This window comes from Callorhinus ursinus, unplaced genomic scaffold, assembly GCF_003265705.2.
Source record: "Callorhinus ursinus isolate GAN/ISIS: 27379988/994484 unplaced genomic scaffold, GSC_fseal_2.0 scaffold35, whole genome shotgun sequence".
Taxonomy (NCBI): Eukaryota; Metazoa; Chordata; class Mammalia; order Carnivora; family Otariidae; genus Callorhinus; species Callorhinus ursinus.
Window position 1 is genome coordinate 2,865,572 of NW_027397097.1, and position 22,424 is coordinate 2,887,995.

Sequence of the window (22,424 nt, forward strand, 5' to 3'; positions counted from 1 at the left end):
CTGAACTTCTTACAGCCTAGTTCATGTCTCTATTACTATTTACTGGAAAAATCTGTATTCTTAAAAGTGCTTTGTAGGGGTACCTGGGTGGCTTAGTCAGTTAAGCGTCTGCCTTCAGCTCAGGTCATGATCCCAGGGTCCTGGGATCGAGCCCCACATAGGGCTCCCTGCTCAGTGGGGAGCCTGCTTCTTCCTCTCCCACTCCCCCTGCTTGTGCTCTCCCTCTCTCTCTCAAATAAAAAAAAATCTTTAACAAAGAGTGCTTTGTAAAATTTCTCTAAAATTAAAACTTTTTATATTCAAATACACACCTGATTTAAGTCTAAGAAGTTCACTTTTTAAGTATTTGCTTTACAAGTGTTATGTAAAACTGATAAAGCAAATATGAAAACTGAGAGTAAAGCTTACTCATCTGGCATCTCCAAATACTACTTTTTAAAATACAATAAGAAAGCAACATACATTTAACAGTGATCATCTCTGGATGGCAGGACTACAGAGTGATTTTAATTTTCTATGAACATATTTTAACATAAAAGTACAACTAAGAATATAAACAAACATCCATGTAGTTACTACAAATGTTAAACTTACATCTTACTTGCTTCAGACGTATTTTAGAGAAATGTAACTGCACAATACACTAAGGACTACTGGTTCTATTATTGTACCTCCCTTCTCTTCTCAGAGGCAACCAATACCATGTCCTTCCTACTCAAGTTTTTATACTTTAAATATATAGGTTTCTATCAACAGTACACAGTATTTTGTCACTCTGCAACTTGGTTTTTCCAGTGAACATTAAGACTGTGAGATCTACCCAAGAGATGTATTTCTTTCAATTGCTGCATTATACTTCATCATATCTATACCATTAATTTATCCATCCATCCTCCTAAAAAGCACTTTAAGTTGTTCCCAAGTTTTTGCAGTAACAATTTGCTTAGCCTTTTTATATAAAACATATATATAATAAAATACACAAGTTTTATATGTGTGTGTGTGTGTGTGTGTGTATACATAATGTGAGTTTTGACCAACATACACACCTGTGTAATCCAAACGCCTATCAAGATATAGAATGAAAGCACCATCCCAGAAAGTTCCTTCATACCCCTTCCTGGTCAATTCCCTCCCTTAACCTGCAGAGGAAACCACTGTATTTTTTTCTTTTCCTCCATACATTAGTTTTGCCTGTTCTAATACTTAATGTAAATAAAATCATATAGTATGTAATCTTTTTTATGTGGTTTCTTTTACTCAGAATGTTTCCTTCATCCACATTGTCATTGGATATCCATAATTCACTCCTTTTCATTGCTGAATAGTATATGTAAAGGTTTTATCTTTTATTTGGGGGTCAGTGTTTATCTCTTTATTACTGATTTCTATTCTCACTGCATTGTGATCAGAGAATATAATAATGATGACTGAAAACTTACTGAGCCCTTACCATGTGGCAAGGCCCTGATCTGAACCCTAACCCTCACAACAACTCTGAGGAGCATGCTATTACCACTTTCATTTTACAGATTAGAAATCTAGAGCACAAGAGTCAGATGACCATCTAGGTCATACACGTAGGACAGAACCAGAATTTGGCTCCTGAGCCCTCTCTTAACCATGTATTTACTACGTAAAAGGTATGGTATCATTTCTGTGGAATTTGTTGAGACTTCCTTTATAATTATGCAATCCAAAGAATGTATAGTCCCTATATTAGATATAGAATTCTATATGTATATAAGTAAGCTTATTAATTATGAAATTCAAATCTTGTATATATTTTTAATTTTTATTTGCTTCATGTGAAAATCTCCCACCATAATTACAAATTTATCAGTTTTTCCTTATAATTGTATAATCTGTACTCTTTTATGTTACCAGGTGAATAAATCTTCATGCTTATTGTGATCCTCCAGGTGGATTATTCCATTTATCTTTAAGTATCTTTATCTCTATTAATGATTAGACTTCAATTCCACTTCATCAAATAATGGAATATCATTTCTTTCTAAAAGTATTTTCTTTTTTTTTTTAAGATTTTATTTATTTATTTGACAGAGGAGACAGTGAGAGAGGGAACAAAGCACGGAGAGTGGGAGAGGGAGAAGCAGGCTTCCCGCGGAACAGGGAGCCCGATGCGGGGCTTGATCCCAGGACCCTGGGATCATGACCTGAGCCGAAGGCAGACACTTAACGACTAAGCCGCCCAGGCGCCCCTAAAAGTATTTTCTAGGAGCAACTGGGTGGCTCAGTCGCTTAAGTGTCCACCTCTTGATCTCAGCTCAGGTCTTCATTTCAGGGTTATGAGTTCAAGCCCCACATTGGGCTCCACGCTGGGCATGGGGCCTACTTAAAAATATATTTTTTTCCTAGAATATTTTACTGCTTTAATTTCAATTTTCAGCGTAATTAGACATTTTTTACATGTCAGGATGCCTGGGTGGCTCAGTCAGTTAAGCGTCTGCCCAGGTCATGATCCCAGGGTCCTGGGATGGAGTCCCACATCAGGCTCCTTGCTCAGTGGGGAGCCTGCTTCTCCCTCTGTCTGCTATTCCCCCTGCTTGTGTGCTCTCACTCTCAATCTGACAAATAAATAAATGAAATCTTTGGGAAAAAAAAAGATTTTTTACATATGTCTTTTAAGTATATACTGAGCTAGATATTAAATGTTTAAGAAAAAGCAAAATGAAAAAACAAACAAGCTGGGGGGAAGGGGAAGTATTTGAAATAAAGCAAAGAGCCTAAAATATAAAAAACTCTCAATATTCAAATAGAAAATTCAACTGAGGACATGCTATTGGCTGAGTGTTTCTGTCCTTCCAAAATTCATACACTTGAATTTTCAATGTCCAATACGATGGTATTAGTAGGTAGGGCTTTTGCAAGGTGCTAGTGTAGAACCCTCATAAGTGGAATCAGTGCCCATATAAAAGAGGCTCCAGAGAGATCCCTAAGCCCTTCAGCCATATGAGAACACAGCGAGAAGGTACCAGCTATGACGACGAAAAGGGCCCTCAAGAGAGAACACAACCATGCTGGCACCACCTTGATCTTAGGACATCTCAGCTTCCAGAACTATGAGCAAGAACTTTCTATTGTTTATAGCTACCCAGCCTGTGGAAATGTTATAGCAGCCCAAATGGATGAAGACAGATGATTAACAAAATATGTAAAATAACGTAAAGTATCAAACATGAAAAAATCCAACCCTGCTAATTACCAAAGAAATCCAGATTCAAACAATAAGACTGTTTCGCTTATTAGAAAGCCCAATATAAGAACATTATTAGAATAATGATACCACATGCTGTGGCCATGTCTGGAAATAAGTACCTACATAGACAGGGCAGGGTATGCAATATGATAGCAAGTATAAATGACAATTTATTTTTTTTTAATTTTTTAAAGATTTTATTTATTTGAGAGAGTGAGCGAGAGAGAGAGTGCACATGAGCAGCGGCAGAGGGAGAGGGAGAAGGAGAAGCAGACTCCTCTGCTGAGCAGAAAGCCCGATGCAGGGCTCAATATCAGGATCTCAGGATCATGACCTGAGCCAAAGGTGGACACTTAACCAACTGAGCCACTCAGACGCCCATAAACAACCATTTAAACAGTATATAATGTTTGACCCATCAACTAACTCTACTAGAAATCTATCCTAAAAAGATAGTTACATAACTACACAAAGATGTGAATAAGAACATCAACCACTATGCTATGCTAAACAAAGGAAACTTTGTTAGGTAAATAAAGGAAAATAAAACTTGAGTTTAACAACAATGGAGTCTGTTATTTTAAAATTTATTAAAAACTGATTTGGTTAACAATGTCTTATTCGGTAACAAATACTCCTTCAGCATCTATGTATCAGGTTATGAAATATACAAAGATAAAAGATAGTCTAGCTCTGAAAAAGCACACAATCTAGAGGGGAAGATGTATACACACACACACACACACACACACACACACACACACGATTAAAATTTTGGAAACAAATATTGAACAATGGATTAGTTAAGTACTGGGTAAGTAAAAAATAAAACACCTCTGTAAATAATAATTATTATAATTTGTAACAATGGTCCTCAAAAGCTTTAACATACATGAGAATCACCTAAAAGAACTTGTTGAATCACAGATTGGTCGGTCCCTCTCCCAGAATTTGTGATTCAGTAGGTTTGGGATAAAGCCTGAGAAATTGCACTTCCAACATATTCCCAGTTGGTACTGATACTACTAGCCCACAGAACAGTTTGAGAATCAGAGAATTATAAAACTACTCATCCTTCTTTATCCCAACAAAAACAAATAATTAAATCAATTTATATATCTATATATATAGTTTTTTAAATTATATACACATAAAAGGGAGAAAAACAACTAATAACAAGTCAAACCACCACCCTCTTATTCATCCAGTACAATTGCATTAAAAGTAAAATAAACTTGAGGGGCACCTGGGTGGCTCGGTCGTTAGGCATCTGCCTTCAGTTCAGATCATGATCCGAGTCCTGGGATTGAGCCCCACATCAGGCTCTTTGCTCAGTGGGAGGCCTGCTTCTCCCTCTCCCACTCCCCCTGCTTGTGTTCCCTCTCTTGCTGTCTCTCTCTCTGTCAAATAAATAAAATCTTTAAAAAAAAAAAGTAAAATAAACTTGAAAAATTATTTCACTGACATTTTCAACCTACAAAGCATCCACTCTCAATTATTCAAGGTTGATTATCCGATTGATAATTTTATACACCTTGGAAATCCACCTCTCCTGCAGTATCTGTTAGCTAAGGAAATATTTCATGGGAAGCCTCAGTTCAGGAAAAAAGATCTGAAATGTATATCAAACAAGAGTGATAACACCTATCCTAGAAAAGCAGTTCTCATCCTTACTTACAAATGAGAATCACCAACTAGGCTTTTAAAAATGCATATGCACATATGCGGGCCCCAAATCTACCAACTCTGAATCTTAAGAGCAGGACCTAAGCATCCATAATGTTATAAAGTACACAGGTGACTCTTCCTTATACAGTGCACTACTGGCACCTTCCCTTAATTTAAGCTATGTTTAATTCTGAGAATTCAAAATATTTCAAAGAAGATGTTATCACACTGTGATGGCAATATTCAGGAATCCGGAAAAGCCCTATGATCTTCATCACATAACCATCCTTCCCCCTCACACCCCACTTCCCAACATCTCCTTGGGGATGAGGTTGGGGAGCATCTCCTCTCAAGACTGATCAAATGTGGTCTAAACAGAGCTGCTTTTTCTCTAGTTACATGTGTTGACCAACTGAGTTATTTTTATTGAGCATCTTTAAACTTCTTTGCCTTTCAGCTCTTGATATACTATAAATACAGAGAAATAATGTCATCAAACTGAATTACCTGAAAAGAGATAACTTTATCACAAAGAAATTGAAGTCAAGTTTGTTATGAATAGGACCTACAATGAAGAGAGTCAGAAGACATCTTCCAAAGCTTTTTATCATAACATCCTTCAAGTAGTATTTAGGTCAAGTTAGTAAAAATTGCATGATGAAAGAAGATGACTATGTCCTTCATTTTTCAAAAGGATTGACATCATGGCACACATACACACAAAAAGACCTGGGGAAGAAGAGGTTAAAACCCCCAACTAAAACTGTATTTTCAAGTAAAAAAATTACTTTCCATTAAGATTAGTCAATATTCATCAAGTTGCCAAAATCATCTTATCAGATCTGTAATCAAGTTCACCTCTGAACACCATGACTTTAAAATGTTTTCTATGATATATCATGTTTAAGGCCCAATTTAAGATGCCAAGTTTTCTTTGCCAGGAAAAGAGTTGGAGACATTTATTAGTCAGATAATCTTTTATTAAAGTGGAACACACATACTGGAGTGGTTGGGGGTGGGAGGGATGGGATGGCTGGGTGATAGACATTGGGGAGGGTATGTGCTACGGTGAGCGCTGTGAATTGTGCAAGACTGTTGAATCACAGATCTGTACTTCTGAAACAAATAACGCAACATATTTTAAGAAAAAAGGAAAAGAAGAAGATAACAGGAGAGGAAGAAAAGGGGAGTATGTCAGAGGGGGAGACGAACCATGAGAGATGATGGACTCTGAAAAACTGAGGGTTCTAGAGGGTAGGGGGGTGGGGGGATGGGTTAGCCTGGTGATGGGTATTGAGGAGGGCACGTTTTGCATGGTGCACTGGGTGTTATGAACAAACAATGAATCATGGAACACTGCATCAAAAACTAATGATGTAATATATGGTTATTAACATAACAATAAAAAAATTAAAAAAAAAAAAGTGGAACACACATTCCTTTGAGATTCGGGCAGAAAACATCAAACATTTTAATCAAATGAAAATTTTTGCTATTTCTATAAATGCACATAAAGGTTAACAAATAATTTTTTACTACATTATCTATCTTTAAACATTTTACTGCAAGAGACCTATTATTCCTTATCCTTGAATTACATTGTACATTTAAAAGATACATCATAAAACTTTCACAGCCTTCTGCCTGGCAGAGTTACATAAAAATAAACACTGAGGTCTTTTTTCTTGCTTTCTCCTTCCTTAAAATGTTACTGATGCATAACATACAGGAGGTTTGAAGACTTAATTTTAATACATGTATACTAATATATCAACACTAGATCTAAATTAATGACAAAAGACACCACATTAACAAAACATACATTGTCAAAGCCATTTTAAAAATTTTAACAAATTATTATAATTTGTTGCTATTATTCTTTTATATTTTTAATAAAAATCTGGTATGTTTCTGAAAGTAAATTTAGGATTATTATGTGACTATCTGTCCTCATCTGTACAGCTGTACAAAATATTAGCCAATGTAATGGTTAACAGCAATTTATTTTCTAGGTAGAAGCACTTCAATAACTTTTATAACTTACTGGTTTCAAACGTGTAAAGAATAATTCTTTTTTTATTAAAGTGAGTTTACTAACTAATATAAAGTATTTTCATTCACCCAAAATAAGCTGATTCTAAGCTATTTGTGGAGTATATTTTATTTTAGGTACACTCCAAAAAGTTAAAAATAAACCTAACTAGGTGGCCAGAAAAAAAAAAAAAACCTTGCTGCATAGCAAGACTTTAGCTATTCAGAAACTTTGTATTCCTCACTCAATCACCACAAAACTGCCTGATCTTAACTTATATCAAAAAAAGACAAACAAGGCATTTTTGACTATGGAAGTATCTCGAAATATAACCTAAACACCATATATAATTATCAGAAGAGCCAAGAGATTCCCTAGAAGTTCAGTGTTTCACACAATCCTTCAATAAGCCCGGATCTGAAAACACATGAAACTCCAGACCATGTATATATATCTTCTTCCACTCATATACTATGTCAGCTAGACTAAAAGCTGTTCAAGGCATTGAATCTTACACCTCTTCCTGACCTAAGACACTGAATTCAAAAGAAGTTGGTAGGAAGGCATACAAGTGTTCTCTGAGGAATTCCTTATTCCAGCTATATCTTTCACAATTAAACCCCAACACATTTTTTACACTTTTATGGGAAACACTAGAAGTAACTTAGAAATTGGTCCCTGTGGCAAACAGGGAAAACAGTACTGTGGCAAAAGCCATATCACTGTCATCAATACATTATTTCTTGCTGGCAAAGACCACTTCTCCAAGAATATAATCATATCCCCAGCCTCCTTTGCAACTAGGCATGCACAGGCAGATGAAGCGAACTCAGCCAATAAGATATAAAGGAAAGTCTATTGGGATCATTTCTGGTAGAAATTGTCTTCTCAGAGGAAAGAGAAGGGAAGGAAAATCTGCATTAAAGATAAACTGCCCTTCCCTCCTCTTCCTCCACCAACCATTGCTGTAATAAGATTACCGTGCTTGGAGTTGCAGAAGCCATCCAGCAATCATGAGAAGACTTATAACCAACACACAGAAAAATAGAAGGTACCTAGGACTACTGAACTTGAAGGAAATTCTTAGTATTACTTGAACAATTTATCTTTAAGGCTCATTGCATTTTTAACCCACAAGTTAACTCTTTAGGGGATGAGTAAGTCACAGACCCTAATTCTGAACTGATGTTCTCAATTACTTAACAAAATTACAATCCACATGCATTCACTGAGCATCTATTATGTAACTATACGGGAGAACTTTTATATGCATTACTTTCTTTTAATTATCAAAATAATCCCATAAGATATTATAATTATTACCATTTTACAGATGAGATACATGAGGCTCAGAGAAGTGACCTGTGGTGATTTAGGGCCAAAGTCACACAGTTATTAAGAGATTAAGACTAGGATTCATACCCTGGTTGTATGATTCTAAGCTAGTGCTCGTTCTAGTATATCACAGGTATCCTACCACACAGATCACCTTCATCGTCTCTCACATTTACATACCTGGGTATGGTTAAAAAGACCAAAATAAAAAAATGCGCACAAAAATTCTTCCAACACTTCTATTCTTAACCCAAGTGGTGGGTAACTTTCATTCCTAAGCCTTAGTTTAATTTCACCTGGCTCATGAAAGTATCCCCTGTTCAAATCTATAAATCATAAAACAACTTCTCCTGCAGTGGGCTGCCAATAGCCACCCCATCCAGAACCAAATTTTCGTATTTTAGGAGCAGATAAGAATCAATGAACAATGGCTTATGAGCTCATAAACCATTAAATAGCAACAGGAAAAGGTATCGTTAAAACCCTGACTCTTTCAAGTAAGCAGTGGTCTATGACAAAAAGTTTTAGTTAACAGATTCTTTCAAACTGTATTGCCCTATTTCCTCCTCTGCCTAGTTTGTACCTCCTACTCTTAGTCTCCCCTCCAGAACTGACCATAATGTGGAAGTATATTTTTTTAATTTTTTTTAAATTTATTTATTTATTTGAGAGACAGAGAATGAGCATGAGATGGGGAAGGGTCAGAGGGAGAAGCAGACTTCCCGCTGAGCAGGGAGCCCAATGCAGGACTTGATCCCGGGACTCCAGGATCATGACCTGAGCCGAAGGCAGTCGCTTAACCAGAGCCACCCAGGCGCCCATAAGTATATATTTAAAATGTAATTTCATTTCATCAGTTAAAGTTCCATGTTATCCTTTCATTTTAAAATCAAGTAATCTTTTTTTTCCCTCTCATTCAAAGAAATGCTAAGTAAGGTCCTACTTGATCTTTTTCCATGTAGCCCTATTTTTAAAAATTCTCCCCTCATGATTTACATCACTTTTAAATTCTCATTTGAAAGAATACTGAATTGAGGGGCACCTGGGTGGCCCAACTGGTTAAGCATCCGTCTGACTCGATTTTGGCTCAGATCATGATCTCAGGGTTGCAAGATCAAGCCCGGAATCAGGCTCCATGCCCAGCTTAAGATTCTCTCTCTCCCCAAACCATAAGAGACTCTTAATCATAGGAAACAAACTGAAAGTTGCTGAAGGGGGGAGAGGGAGGGGGAGGGGGTAACTGGGTGAGGGACATTATGGAGGGCATGTGATGTAATGAGCACTGGGTGTTACATAAGACTGAACTCTACCTCTGAAACTTAAAAAAATTCTTTCTCCCTCTCCCTCCCTCTAAAAAAAAATAAAATAAATTTTAAAATTAAAAAAAAAAGGAAACACTAAACTGAGAAGTAATATAACTTTTGAATGAATGAAAAAAGACCTGGGTCCAGTATCTGATTAGTTACTTCCAGTTTTCATATCAAAAACGACACTGGTTCCAAGACACATTATGTTCCACTAAGAAAAAAATGTTGCCAACTAAATTTATACAATATCCTATCACTTACAATTTTTATTTATACTTACTAAAAGAGTGCTTTTAAACTTATTTAGTCAGATTTTTAGTATATATTACTCTTGTGCATAATTTTTAAAAAATAAAATAAATTGATGCATAAACTGGTCACACTCAGGAGTCAAGCTCTTCTGAACCACTTTTTTTTTTAAAGATTTTATTTATTTATTTGACAGAGAGAGAGAGAGCACAAGCAGGCAGAGAGGCAGGCAGAGGGAGAGGGAGAAGCAGGCTTCCTGCCAAGCAGGAAGCCGGATGCGGGGCTCGACCCCAGGACCCTGGGACCATGACCTGAGCCGAAGGCAGATGCTTAACAACTGAGCTACCCAGGCGCCCCTGAACCACTTTTGTGAATCAATCATTGATACCTATATTTTTCCACACAATATCATCCTACGTGCCATCAAAAGCCCAGGTGACCCAACATTAGTAATTCCAACCATTAACTCTGGGAGTTTCTTTCAAGCCTGCCAATATGTAGTCTTCAAGTTCTATACATGAAGAGACACTGACAACTACATCAAAGCCAAAAGCAACTCTAAGATGTATCTGGATTTCAGAAGAATATAAAAAACAAAACAAAACTGTGCTTCTTAGAATTAATGAAACACAAAAACCTCCACTGTTACCTTGAATAAGACAACATCCCTCTTCCCAGGCTCTAATTTCCACTAACAATAGCAACTACCAAAGCTGAAGATCTACCATGCTCAGCATTTCACATATCTCATTTAACTTTTACAGAAAACCAAAAGGGTTAACCTTGTTTTACATACATGAAATATGAGGCTCACAGAACCTTAGTAACTTGTCCAAGATTACACAATTAATAAGTGGCAGAGTTGGGTTCCTTCAAAGTCCTTATTCTTTCCACTGCTTCAGTAATTCTCAAAATTTAATGCATGTCTGAATCACTTCAGGTAATTCTTCCAGAGTGGGAAAAATATTGCAAATACTGTATATATTTGCAAATCAAATAACTTACATATATATACACACATATACATATACACATACATATACATATACATATACATATACATATACATATACATATACATATACATAAAGAACTCTTGGGCGCCTGGGTGGCTCAATTGGTTAAGTGACTGCCTTCGGCTCAGGTCATGATCCTGGAGTCCTGGGCTCGAGTCCCACATCGGGCTCCCTGCTCAGCAGGGAGTCGGCTTCTCCCTCCGACCCTCTTCCCTCTTGGCTTTCTATCTCTCATTATCTCTCTCTCAAATAAATAAAATCCTTAAAAAAAAAAAAGAATTCTTATAATGCAGTAAGACAAATAACCCGATTTAAAAAATGGGCAAGAGATCTGAATAGACATTTCTCCAAAGAAGATATACAAATGGCCAATAAACACATGAAAAAATGCTCAATATCACAGACTATTAGAAAAATACAAATAAAAGCCACAACGATACCACTTCCCACCCACTAGGATGGCTATAATCAAAAGACAGACAATAACAAGCATTGGCAATGATGTGAAGACATGACTGCTAGTGGGAATATAAAATGGAGCCACTTTGGAAATCAGTCTGAAAGTTCTTCAAAAAGTTAAACATAGTTACCATATGACCCAGCAATTCCACTATCAAGATAAATGAAAACATAAGTCCACACAAAAATTTGTACATGAATGTTCAAAGGAACATTATTCATAATAGCCAAAAATCTATCAACTGATAAGTGGGTTAATAAAATGTGGTGGTATATCCATCCAGCAGAGTATTATTCAGCAATAAAAAGGAATGAAGTACTAATGCTGTTAACATGGATGAACCTTGAAAACATTATGCTAAGTAAGAGCCAGTCACAGAAGACCATACATTGAATGATTCCATTCTTACAGATTCCACTTCTATAGGGAAAGAAAGTAACTGCTCAAGGCTGGAGAAAATTATGGAAGTGACTGCTAAAAAGTACAGAGTTTCTTTTTGGGGAAGCAAAAATGTTCTCAAGTTAAAGTGTTGATGGTTGTACAATCCTATGAATATACTAAAAAACTTTAAACAGGTTAATTGTATGGTATGTAAATTGTATCTCAATAAAACTTTAAAAAAAAAAAGACAGTCTAAACCAGATTACTTCTAAGGTTCCCTTCTAGACATAACAGTCTCTGAGACAATGAAAAAATTCTCAGAGCATCCATAAACAGACAAGAATCCAATCCCCAGTGAGTCCCACAAACCTACAGTTTAGAGAAGGTATCATATAGTACAGTAATTCTTCACTTGAGGTCACTAGACCTCCAGGTGTCTACAAAGAAAGGACAGGTGCTTCTTAAGCCAGTTTCCATTTTTCAGAACATCTGTTAGGAACCATACACTCAGGCTTCTCTGAGGTAAAGTTTCAAGTATCTTTGCCTTTGTCTGGATTCATGTTAGCAGTTTTAAAATAATGATTCAAAGCTGATTGACAGTTTGATGTATGAAAAGTAAAAAATAAGAAAAATTATTAGTTAAAATGTGCTTTTTGATAGGCAAAATGTTTCAAGAAATGGGACTTACGATGATTTCCTTGATTAAAAGCTTGAATAAGGGGCGCCTGGGTGGCTCAATTGGTTAAGCAACTGCCTTCGGCTCAGGTCATGATCTCAGGGTCCTGGGATCGAGCCCTGCATCGGGCTCCCTGCTCGGCGGGAAGCCTGCTTCTCCCTCTCCCACTCCCCCTGCTTGTGTTCCCTCTCTCTCTGTCTCTCTCTGTCTCTCTGTCAATTAAATAAATAAAATCTTTAAAAAAAATAAATAAAAGCTTGAATAATACAGAGAAACAGGATAGTGCACTAGTCTAGAAATTAAAGAAATAGCTTAGCATTTTTTCTCAATATGATTCACTTCATCTCACTGTGCCTCAGTTTCCATTTTCACTAACAAATATGACAGTGTCAACAAACTCTAAAATTCTATGGTTTTTCCATGTTATATAATGACCTAAAAATGTCTGCTAAGAAGGTAGTTCTTTATATTCAGGATCCCTGCAAAGAACTTTATTGACTCTACTTAGTACATCATGAGAATAAACAATACTAAATATATAGTATTAGTAAATACATAGGCTGTATTTAGAAACTTACTTATAAGTTGTCTTAGAAAACAGAGAGAGAAAAAATAATAATAAACTAAAAAGAAAGTAAAGTTTGCTTGTCTAAGCAAAAGTCAACAGGAAACACTTCAGTATAAAATCTCCCCAAAGCATGGAATGTCCCTGATTAATAACAAATGAATTATCTTTCCTTCTCATATTTTACTCCCAACACACCAGCTTCCAAATACATCCCTGGAACAAATGAACTGAAGAGGGGGAGAGCAAAGGAAAAATACTGTATCATAATTGGTTTCCTCCCTTCAAAATTCCACAAGATGAGAAGGGGGGAAGGGAGTGGAAACTAGCCATAACCCAGCATGAAATTCTCCTATTTACAGCTTAATACACTACATCTCCCATTACATCTCCTACTTACAGCTTAATAATTATTGTGGTCTTTTAGTTTTTCGCTCTTTTTAAAGTAATAAAAATTATTCTCTGCCTACTAACAATTTCTTTATATTAAGAGAAGCTATTTGCACTTTTTTTGAGTGAATTCACACTAAAATGGAGCATAACACTGGTTAGGGCATCGTGAGAAGGACTACTATTTGTGGGGTTTTGGGGAAGAGGGTGATGGGAACCTCAAAAACAGAAAAGCAGAGGCACCTGGCTGGCTCAGTCCCTATAGCATGCACCTCTTGATTTCCAGGTTGTGAGTTCAAGTATCACGTTGAGGGCAGAGATTACTTAAAAAAAAAAAAAAAAAAGGGAAAGCAGCAAGCAAGATCTTTTACAATACAATACATATAAAAACTCAAGTTCAGAGATTTCTGATGAATTTTTAAATGTCGTTCTGCTTGCTAGGACAGACCAGAAAAGCCAGACTACCCCCTTCCTCAAGCAACTAAAGTTATTATGAATATCAAGAGTATGCAATTTTCAACTTCCAATTCAATATTATCATTGAAAAATAAAAATCAGAAACCTAAACTCACCTTTTAGGAGGTAATATAGTATTCTGCTCACAACTACATAGGAGTGAAGGGATTCATTCCAATAATTTAATATAAAAGAAGAACATACATCAAATAAAGAATGTACTAATTTTGGAACACCAACAATCTATTTATATATTTAAATATAGATACACTTAACATCAAATAGCACAGTACGTTATTTTTTTTATTCATTTGAGACACAGAGATACAGAGAGAGAGAGCATGAGCAGGGGGAGAGGCAGAGGGAGAAGCAGGCTCCCTGCCGAGCCAGGAGCCCGATGTGGGGCTCGATGTGGGGCTCGATGTGGGGCTCGATCCCAGGACCCTGGGATCATGACCTGAGCCAAAGGCAGATGCTTAACCATCTGAGCCACTCAAGCGCCCCTAGCACAGTACGTTTTAAAGTGCCCACATGAATCAAAGTATAACACAAGCCAAACACGACACCACTCTCGCCCCCTACAAACAGAGCAGTAAAACATTTCACCTAAAAACAAGGTGCATTTAAATATAACCAGTTACATTCATTTAACAATTCTGCCAGCCTAAACAAATGGTACAAAGACACAAAAATGAATTAAGACTTACCCCCTGACTTCAAGGAATTCACATGAAGGGGGAAGCCAAAAGCATGTGGAAAATCAAAACCCTCTGAGATCACAGTGAACAACAACTTGCAAACTTAGTGGCAACCATTAATTTGCCAGGTGAAAAAGTGGGAGGAAGGGTATCAGCAGGCAAAGAGAATGGCACATATAAAGGCATGAATGTACAGAGCACAATTAGATAACCAGAAGTCCTGAGTGGCCAGGGCAAAGGGAATAAGAAGGAAGAATTAATAAGCATGAAATGGCAGTAATTACACCAGGAAAGGAAGCTTGTGGCTAGGATGCAGAGTGCCATATATGCTACAAGGTGTGTAGTCTTTATCTAGAAGCATAGAGAACCCAGTATATAATAAACAATGTTTCTCTTTTAAAGATTTTATTTATTTATTTGACACACACAGAGAGAGAGAGAGAGAGAGAGAGAGAGAGAGAGCACAAACAGGGGGAGGGAGAAGCAGGCTCCCCTATGAGCAGGGAGCCCGATGTGGGGCTCGATCCCAGCACCCCGGGATCATGACCTGAGCCGAAGGCAGCTGCTTCACTGACTGAGCCACCCTATAAACAATGTTTTTAGAAAGCTAACTGGTGGGGTGCCTGGGTGGCTCAGTCGGTGAAGCATCTGCCTTCAGCTCAGGTCATGATCTCAGGATCCTAAGATCAAGTCCGGACTCCCTGCTCAACGGGGAGTCTACTTCTCCCTCTTCCTCTGCTCCTCCCCCCTGCTCCTGCGTGTGCTCTCTCTTGATCAAATAAATAAAATCTTTAAAAAAGAAAAGGAAAGAAAGCTAACTGGTGACAATATGGAAGACAGACTTAAAAGAAGAGATTGAGGGGTAGAAGATATGAGAACACTACAGCAACAGTTAGGATATTATCGCAATAACGCAAGTGAAATGTGTTGGGGTCAGCAATAATACAAACAACTAAATAACAGAAGCAGAACAACCTATATCAACTTAGCAGTGACTGTGTGTCCCTATCCTTGACCATAAGCTCGGGTACCAAGGTATAGGCAATAGGGGAAAAGAATGTAAACAAGAAGTCTTTAGAAGATATAATCACAGGACTTAATGACCACTGACCTTCCATACCCTACAGAGAATTTTCACTTACACACTAATCTGGCCTTTCTAAACTGCTTCTGAAAATTTATTACTTTCTTCATTTAGAGATTTCTACTAAAATACCTTACTTCACTTAATAGATGTTTAAAATTTTTCGTTTTTAACCTTATGAAGAGTTTCAGGTATTTTGCACAGGAATTATTTAAGTCTAAAAATTCCCCTGTGGCCACATGAAAAACAAAAAGAAACAAATGCAGAATTAAAATAGAATACTTCCCAGTGAGAAAACAATGATCTTGGTATTTCCAAGTTTGGATAAGACTAAATATATATGCCCTAGTTAGAAGTAGACAGTAGAAATAGTCACAAATAGTACCTAAATTAAATATGGGGCGGGAAAAAAAGGAACTCTTTAAATTAAAATCTTTGGGCTCCAAACAATTCGGCTATCCAAACACATAATTTTATTATAACAACACACAGTTCATATTTTTCATGAAATCAACATGAGGTTATGCACCACAGGAAAAAACAGGCAACTGACAGAGCTTACAGACCCAACTCCAATTTGATAAATGTGTTACTAAAGGAAATTAAAAATTGTAGCCACTCGGGCGCCTGGGTGGCTCAGTTGTTAAGCATCTGCCTTTGGCTCTGGTCATGATCCCAGGTTCCTGGGGTTGAGTCCCACATAGGGCTCCTTGCTCAGCGGGAAGCCTGCTTCTCCCTCTCCCACTCCCCCTGCTTGTGTTCCCTCTCTCTCTCTGTCAAATAAATAAATAAAATCTTAAAAAAAAAAAAAAGAGTTGTAGCCACTCTGTTTCAACGTGTAAATTATCTTCCATCCTTTATAAAAATATGTTTGTCGAGCTGTCAATTTGTATTACAGGATTGTTAAAACAGTGGTGTCTCCTTCAATAAAATGAGTCATGTTTCCCTCTATAAAGATACTGATTTTCACAACGCTGGCAAGATGGCTTATCTATTTAAAGTTATCTTGATTACGAATACAGGTAACTTTAATGAAAAAATATGATACACATTTCCCACTAAATTTAATGTTCAAAGAGAAAATCATATTTGTCATATTCTAACAAATAGTGCTAGTGTGCAATCATCTGATGTTGACAGGCTCACCCCCAGATATTAACCATTAACCAGAGGTGTCAGTTTAAAAATCTCTGTGAAATCATTAAGGTCAGTAAATGTTACAGTTCAGCGGAAAGATTATTTAAATAAGAATTTCTACTTTAATGATTATAATTTGACAAATAAATTTTTAAGATCCTTATTTTTTCCTGATAGTATATGTAGGTTATAGGTCCCGCCACTAAAGGAAAAAAAAAAGTTTGTATTGTGTTAGTTCCAGTTATAATTTCTAGCTGAGTCAAAGCTCTAACAGTCTTAAAGCAGGAAATCCAAAAGGAAATTCCATCATCAGTTCCTGGGGCTTGGTAATTCAATGGTTCTTTGAAACAAAGATATAAAAGTTCTCAAACTATTTACTATAATCTTACCTCATATCTTCAAGTAAATCACATTCTGCTTGATGTTTGGCTTGAAGTTTTGTCATCTGCTCAACTTGAGTGTTTTTCAGTTCTTGTGTAACTTTCACCTAAAATATACCATATATTATGAAGGCCATACTGCAACTTTAACAACAAAGTACTTAAGCAAAATACTTAATACCCGTCAGAATATATACCTCTTGCTCACTTCTCCCCTAAAGGCCATAAATCCATTATTAGCCACCTAATTTTGTTTACTGAGGACACTTAATGAGAAATCTAGCCAAATATCCTGAAAGAGGTTAAATGAAAGTAAAAGTATAAAAATTACAGATTAAGGAGGTGCAAATTAAACTGCCAGTCATTCCTTTTCATGCACAAGCTCAGTACATATGTAGTAGGTCTTCTTGGGGTTTGAAGAGTCTCTTTCTTCCAAAAAAGATTGAAAGATTTTAACCTCCAGGAGAGGTGAGCTGAGTATAGATGGCAGAAGTGAGTATAGGAATGCCTAATATATAATGGCCAAAATTTACACAATCATGAAATTATATGCATAAATTGACTACATAAATTATTCCATAATGGCTGCGAAAAACCAGTGTCTCAGGATGATGCCAACTCGCTGACAGCGCATCAAATCACAATCTCTTTCTCACAAAGGAGAGAGCAAAAGTGACCTTCCAGCATGTGCAGTGCTTTTTAAGCCACCCCAGCAAGCCGGTTCCCGTGGCGGCTCCACTTCAAACAGAACAGCAAATGCAAGCTGTCCAGTGCCTCGCCAGCCAGGCCTGGACCCCAGGGTTCCAGGTTACAGTGGGCCTGGAATCCCCGCGCCGCGGAGCCGGGCTAACCCGGAGGGGTGGGGGTACATGTGTGAAAGAAAAGAGTCACTTAACTGGAGAAACCCGGATTAAGAAAGAGAAAAAGAAGCAGCAGACAGGAGCGAGTTAGGCATTCGGCAAATGTTTGCCCACGAGGGGAGGACAGAACAGCCTTCTCCACCCAATGCCCTGAGTAGACACTCAGTAACCATCTGCAGGATTAAAAAGACAAGGACACAGCCTCAGCCCTGGGGAACGCTGGGGAAGAGGGCAGTGAAACAGTTCTCGAAGGGCGCAGGGGGGAGGCGCTGACATGCCGAGAGCACCCGTCACTCCCACCCCAAGCCCCGATCGCGGTGCACACGCCACGCACTGCCCGGCTCTCGCTCTCCGGCGGCAGCACCACCGCCTCCCGGCCCCCTAGCTGGAGGGGCGGGACACGATCCGGTGTGGGGGGCAGAAAGGCTTAATTTCTTGTTTTCCCCTGGGGTGGGGGGCGGTGACTAGCCCAACTTCTTTTCGGCCGCCCCGTGGGAAAAGCAGGCCGAACCTTACGGCTAGGCTGGAAACAAATTCCCTGAAAATTATCAAATGGGCGAGGGTGGCGACAAGCTGCTGGAGGGCTCAAACCTGGCGCAGACTAAACAATCACACAAGCACAGGCTCTGCAAAGCTGCAGGGGCTCCCCGCCTCCCCTCGGTGCAGCCCCGAGAATGCACTTTGCAGCGAGCAGCACTGCCATGCGCGCGCACACACACAAATGCACACCCGAAACTCTTGTGAAATGTCTGGGGGTCTCCCGTGCGGTGGAGGGGACGAGCCCGGGCCGCCCCTTCGTCGGAAAGACACCTCATTCGCGTGGCCCTCGCCTGGAGCCGGCGGCAACTCTGTGACAAGCCCGAGGCGACGGCGGTCACGGCCCCTTGCGGAAAGGGGGAGGGGGCGCCCCAGCCGCGTCCCTTGTACACATCCCTCCCAAACCCCAAAGCCTCCCAACTACACCCTCACCTTCCTCGGCGGCGGCTGCATGATGCTGAAGGGACATCAATCCTCCCCCGACGGCGGCGTCAGCTAGGACGAGGAGATGTGGGGCCGTGAGGAGTGGCGGCTCGGCAAGCGCGTGTGTGTGTGTGTGTCTGTGTGTGTGTGTGTGTGTGTGTGTGTGTGTGTGTGTAAGGAGAGCCTGAGAACGAGGACTCCCCGGCAGGGAGCAAAGCAAGGCCGGCGGGCGGCTGGAGGACCCGGGTCGGAGGGCGAGTGCGAAGAGAAGGAGGAGGAGCGCGGGGAAGGCCTGGGGCTCCGGCGGCCCGGGGGGTGTGTGAGGGAAGGAGGCGGAGACCGCGAGGGGGCGGGGGCCCAGGAGCTGGGGCGCAGGGTCTCCTAGCTCGCCGAGCGGCTCTCGAGCAGCAGCGTCGTCCCGCTCCCCGCCCGCCGGCGCCGCAGCTCCTCGCAGACGCGGCCCCCCGCCCCCACTAAAGCAGCCCAGCCCAGCCCTCGCTGGGCCCGACGCCCCCGCCCGGCTCGGGGAGGTGGAAGGCGGTGCCGCGCTCTCGGCTTCAGCTCCTCCACTCTGGCCGCGGGAATTTCCGGCCCCACCGTGTGGCGCAGCGCCCCGCTCCGGCGGCGGAGGGGACAACTCAGTCCAGAGCAGGGTTCCAGGGGCCGGGCCACGCTGTAGGGAGGGAGCTTGGCCACGGCGCGGGGTTTCGGATCTCGGCGGGGGACGTGGGGGAACTAACGGATCGGTCGGCGAATAGGAGGGATAGAAACGCTAGTGGAGCACGGAAATCCCCCCGTTGTCTCCAAGAGTGGCACGTTCCAAACGCCTCCCGTCCTCCCTCCCCCACACCGAGAGCCCGCCGGGGGCTTCACGCGCGCTTTCCCGCCAGGCTACCGGGCGCGCGCCTTCGATCGGGGCCGCGCACGTGGGCGGGAGAGGGTTCTGAGCCGACGCACGCGCACAAGCCGCCCCCGCCTGCCGTGTGTGTGTATGTGTGTGTGTGTGTGTGTGTGTGTCCCCGCCTGCCGTGTGTGTGTGTGTGTGTGTGTGTGTGTGTGTGTGTGTGTGTGTGTGTGTGTGTGTGTGTGTGTGTGTGTGTGTGTGTGTGTGTCGACCCTCAGAGTGAAGTTTTTACAGTGGCGCGGACGGTAGCATGCGGCAGTAGGAGAGTTCCGTTTTTTACTTCTTTTCGGTCTTGCAACACCCCTCTCTGGCGAGCGAATGCGCTGGCCAGATAGGCAAGCGTGCGGGGGCGAACAGGGACAAGTTCTTTCTCAGCCGGCCACAGGTGCCTGACTGCTGCGGGGGCGGGGCAGGGGGATGTCTATAGTTACCCTGCAAAAAAGAAAACGGCTTTGTGCTACAGGGCATTCACATCAAAGAGCACGGACTCTGTATTGGAAGGGAACCGTGAGGTGGTTAAGACCAGGACCCCAGTTCACAGATGGGGAAGTGCTCATAGAAGAGGAGAGACTTTTTGTAGGTCACACAGCAAGACTAGACTCTCTGGGTCACAAAGAGTTCTATGGGTCAAAAAAAAAAAAAAAAGGTGCAGGGCGTCTGGGTGGCTCAGTTGGTTAAGCGACTGCCTTCGGCTCAGGTCATGATCCTGGAGTCCCGGGTTCGAGTCCCACATCGGGCTCCCTGCTCAGCGGGGGGTCTGCTTCTCCCTCTGACCCTCTTCCTTCTCGTGCTATCTCTCATTCTCTCTCTAAAATAAATAAATAAAATCTTTAAAAAAAAAAAAGGTGCAGGTGATAACCATGAGGAAAAGTAAGAGGAGGCAGCAGGGGCAAAGGAAGAAGCTCTTATCTGGGTGTCAGTCCACTCTGTCTGCCTCTGACTGGCTGGGAGAGCTCTGCCTTCCTCATCTGTCAGTAAGGCTGTTCATCCAGGCAGCCCCCTTCACCCACGTTCCTGCCCTGTCCAGGCCATCTGGGGGTAGGGGTATCAGCCTCCCTTGAGATCCTTAAGAGAATGAAAATACCTCATCCGGAGCCGCACGGATGTGTGGAGGGTGAACTAGATCGCCCCATGGTTTTATCAGAAGTTGGGGTCCTAGACACCTGTTTCTCAGAAGTGTAGTCAGGCAAAAGAGGAAAGTGCCTGAGGCCTGAGAGAGACCCAAGTATATTGCCCGACGCCACAAGTGGCCAGAAATTGGGAAGATGGAACTTGAATCCAGGTTGTTCACACTGAATTACCTAGATTCTTGTACGGGAAGGTGACTGAATCAGAGCTATGCATGAGTCAGGTTGTGTAGGAACTAGGAGATCAGGCTTGTTTTTTCTAGTTTCCTTGAGGCTATTCAAAAGTCAGCCCTTCACCAGAGTCCTCAATCACTCATCAGGAAAGGCCTGGGGCAGTGGAACAGGTGGGCGGAGGCCCAGCTCCCTGACAGCTGTGGGGTAGCAGTTAGAGCTCAGGCCAGAGGTAGCCAGGCTGGGCTCCAATCTCAGCTTCAGCACCAATTCATTGTGAGGCCTTGAGCTAACGAGTTTCACTGCTTTCAGCCTTTCTCACTTGTAAAATGGGGATATAATACCAGCGCTGCAGGCTTGTTGTATTAAATAGAATCTCTTCTACCACAGGGCCTGGTACATAGTCAGTGTTCAATAAATGCTTACAGATTCATCATTCATTCAAAAGATATTTGCTAAGATCCTGGTTTGTGCCAAGCCTTGTGCCAGACGCTGGGGGTACAGAGGTTAGCAAGACAGAATCCGCCTTAGCCTTAAGCAAGGCTGAGTTCCAGACCCGCCATTCCATGAATGCTGGAGGGGTAGTGGGGGAGGGGTAACAGTGCTTCCCCAGATGCAGTGTCATGCACACAGAAGGTGCTTAACAAAGATTTGCTGGATCGTAGTCCTGAGTGGAACTAGTCTGGCCCAGAGATTATCCTCCCTTCACCTCTCTTTCCTGAAGGTGAAGACTAGGAGTATAAAATTACTAGATGTTGGGAGCTTTGGGATCCAGCCTCTACCATTGATAAGCCGGGCCTTCTCTGGGTCTTGGTCCCCAACTATGGAATAAAGTAGGTGAATGAACCTGGAACTCAGTAGGCTCTTCACAGATGAAGTACAACCCTGGGGCTCTGTTTTGTGGAGTTAGGGGGGCATCCTCCACCTGATTTGCCAGGAACAGCATAGACTTTCTGGGATGACTCCTTTGGAGGTATGATAAAAAGCTAAGGGGCAACACCACATGACCTGCTAACTGCTTTTTTCAAAAATGTGTTTGTTTTTTTGTTTTAAATGTGTTTAACATTTACCAAGTGCCTTTCCCAAACTCCAAACTTTCCTATTACTTTTCTGAGCTTATCTTCACTATAATCCTGTGAGACTGTTATTTTATTCATTTTACAAATGAGGAACTGGAGACTCAGTGAAGATAAGTAGTTTGCCCTGCAGTGATGGATTTGGGACCAGAATCCAGTTCTCCCATTTGCCTCTTGTTCAAAGGAAATGAGAGAGTTCACCCAGGAAAAAAAGCAGACTCAGGAGAATACAATTCATATATTCCAAACTCTACAGGGATGGGGAAAGGGAT

General features: G+C 40.9%; 1 protein-coding gene across 1 annotated transcript in view; it reads right to left on the reverse strand.

The window, feature by feature from the left end:
• Nucleotides 1-19,518, reverse strand: part of FCHSD2 (FCH and double SH3 domains 2) — a 244,164-nt gene extending 224,646 nt beyond the window's left edge. Inside the window, exons 1-2 of the mRNA XM_073879594.1 lie at nucleotides 18,884-19,518; nucleotides 17,064-17,161 (exon numbers count right to left, since the gene is read on the reverse strand). Of these exons, the coding sequence (XP_073735695.1) occupies nucleotides 17,064-17,161; nucleotides 18,884-18,904 (119 nt within the window). The 5' untranslated portion in view covers nucleotides 18,905-19,518. The remainder of the gene's footprint in view (nucleotides 1-17,063; nucleotides 17,162-18,883) is intronic.
• Between the last annotated feature and the right edge of the window lie 2,906 nt (nucleotides 19,519-22,424).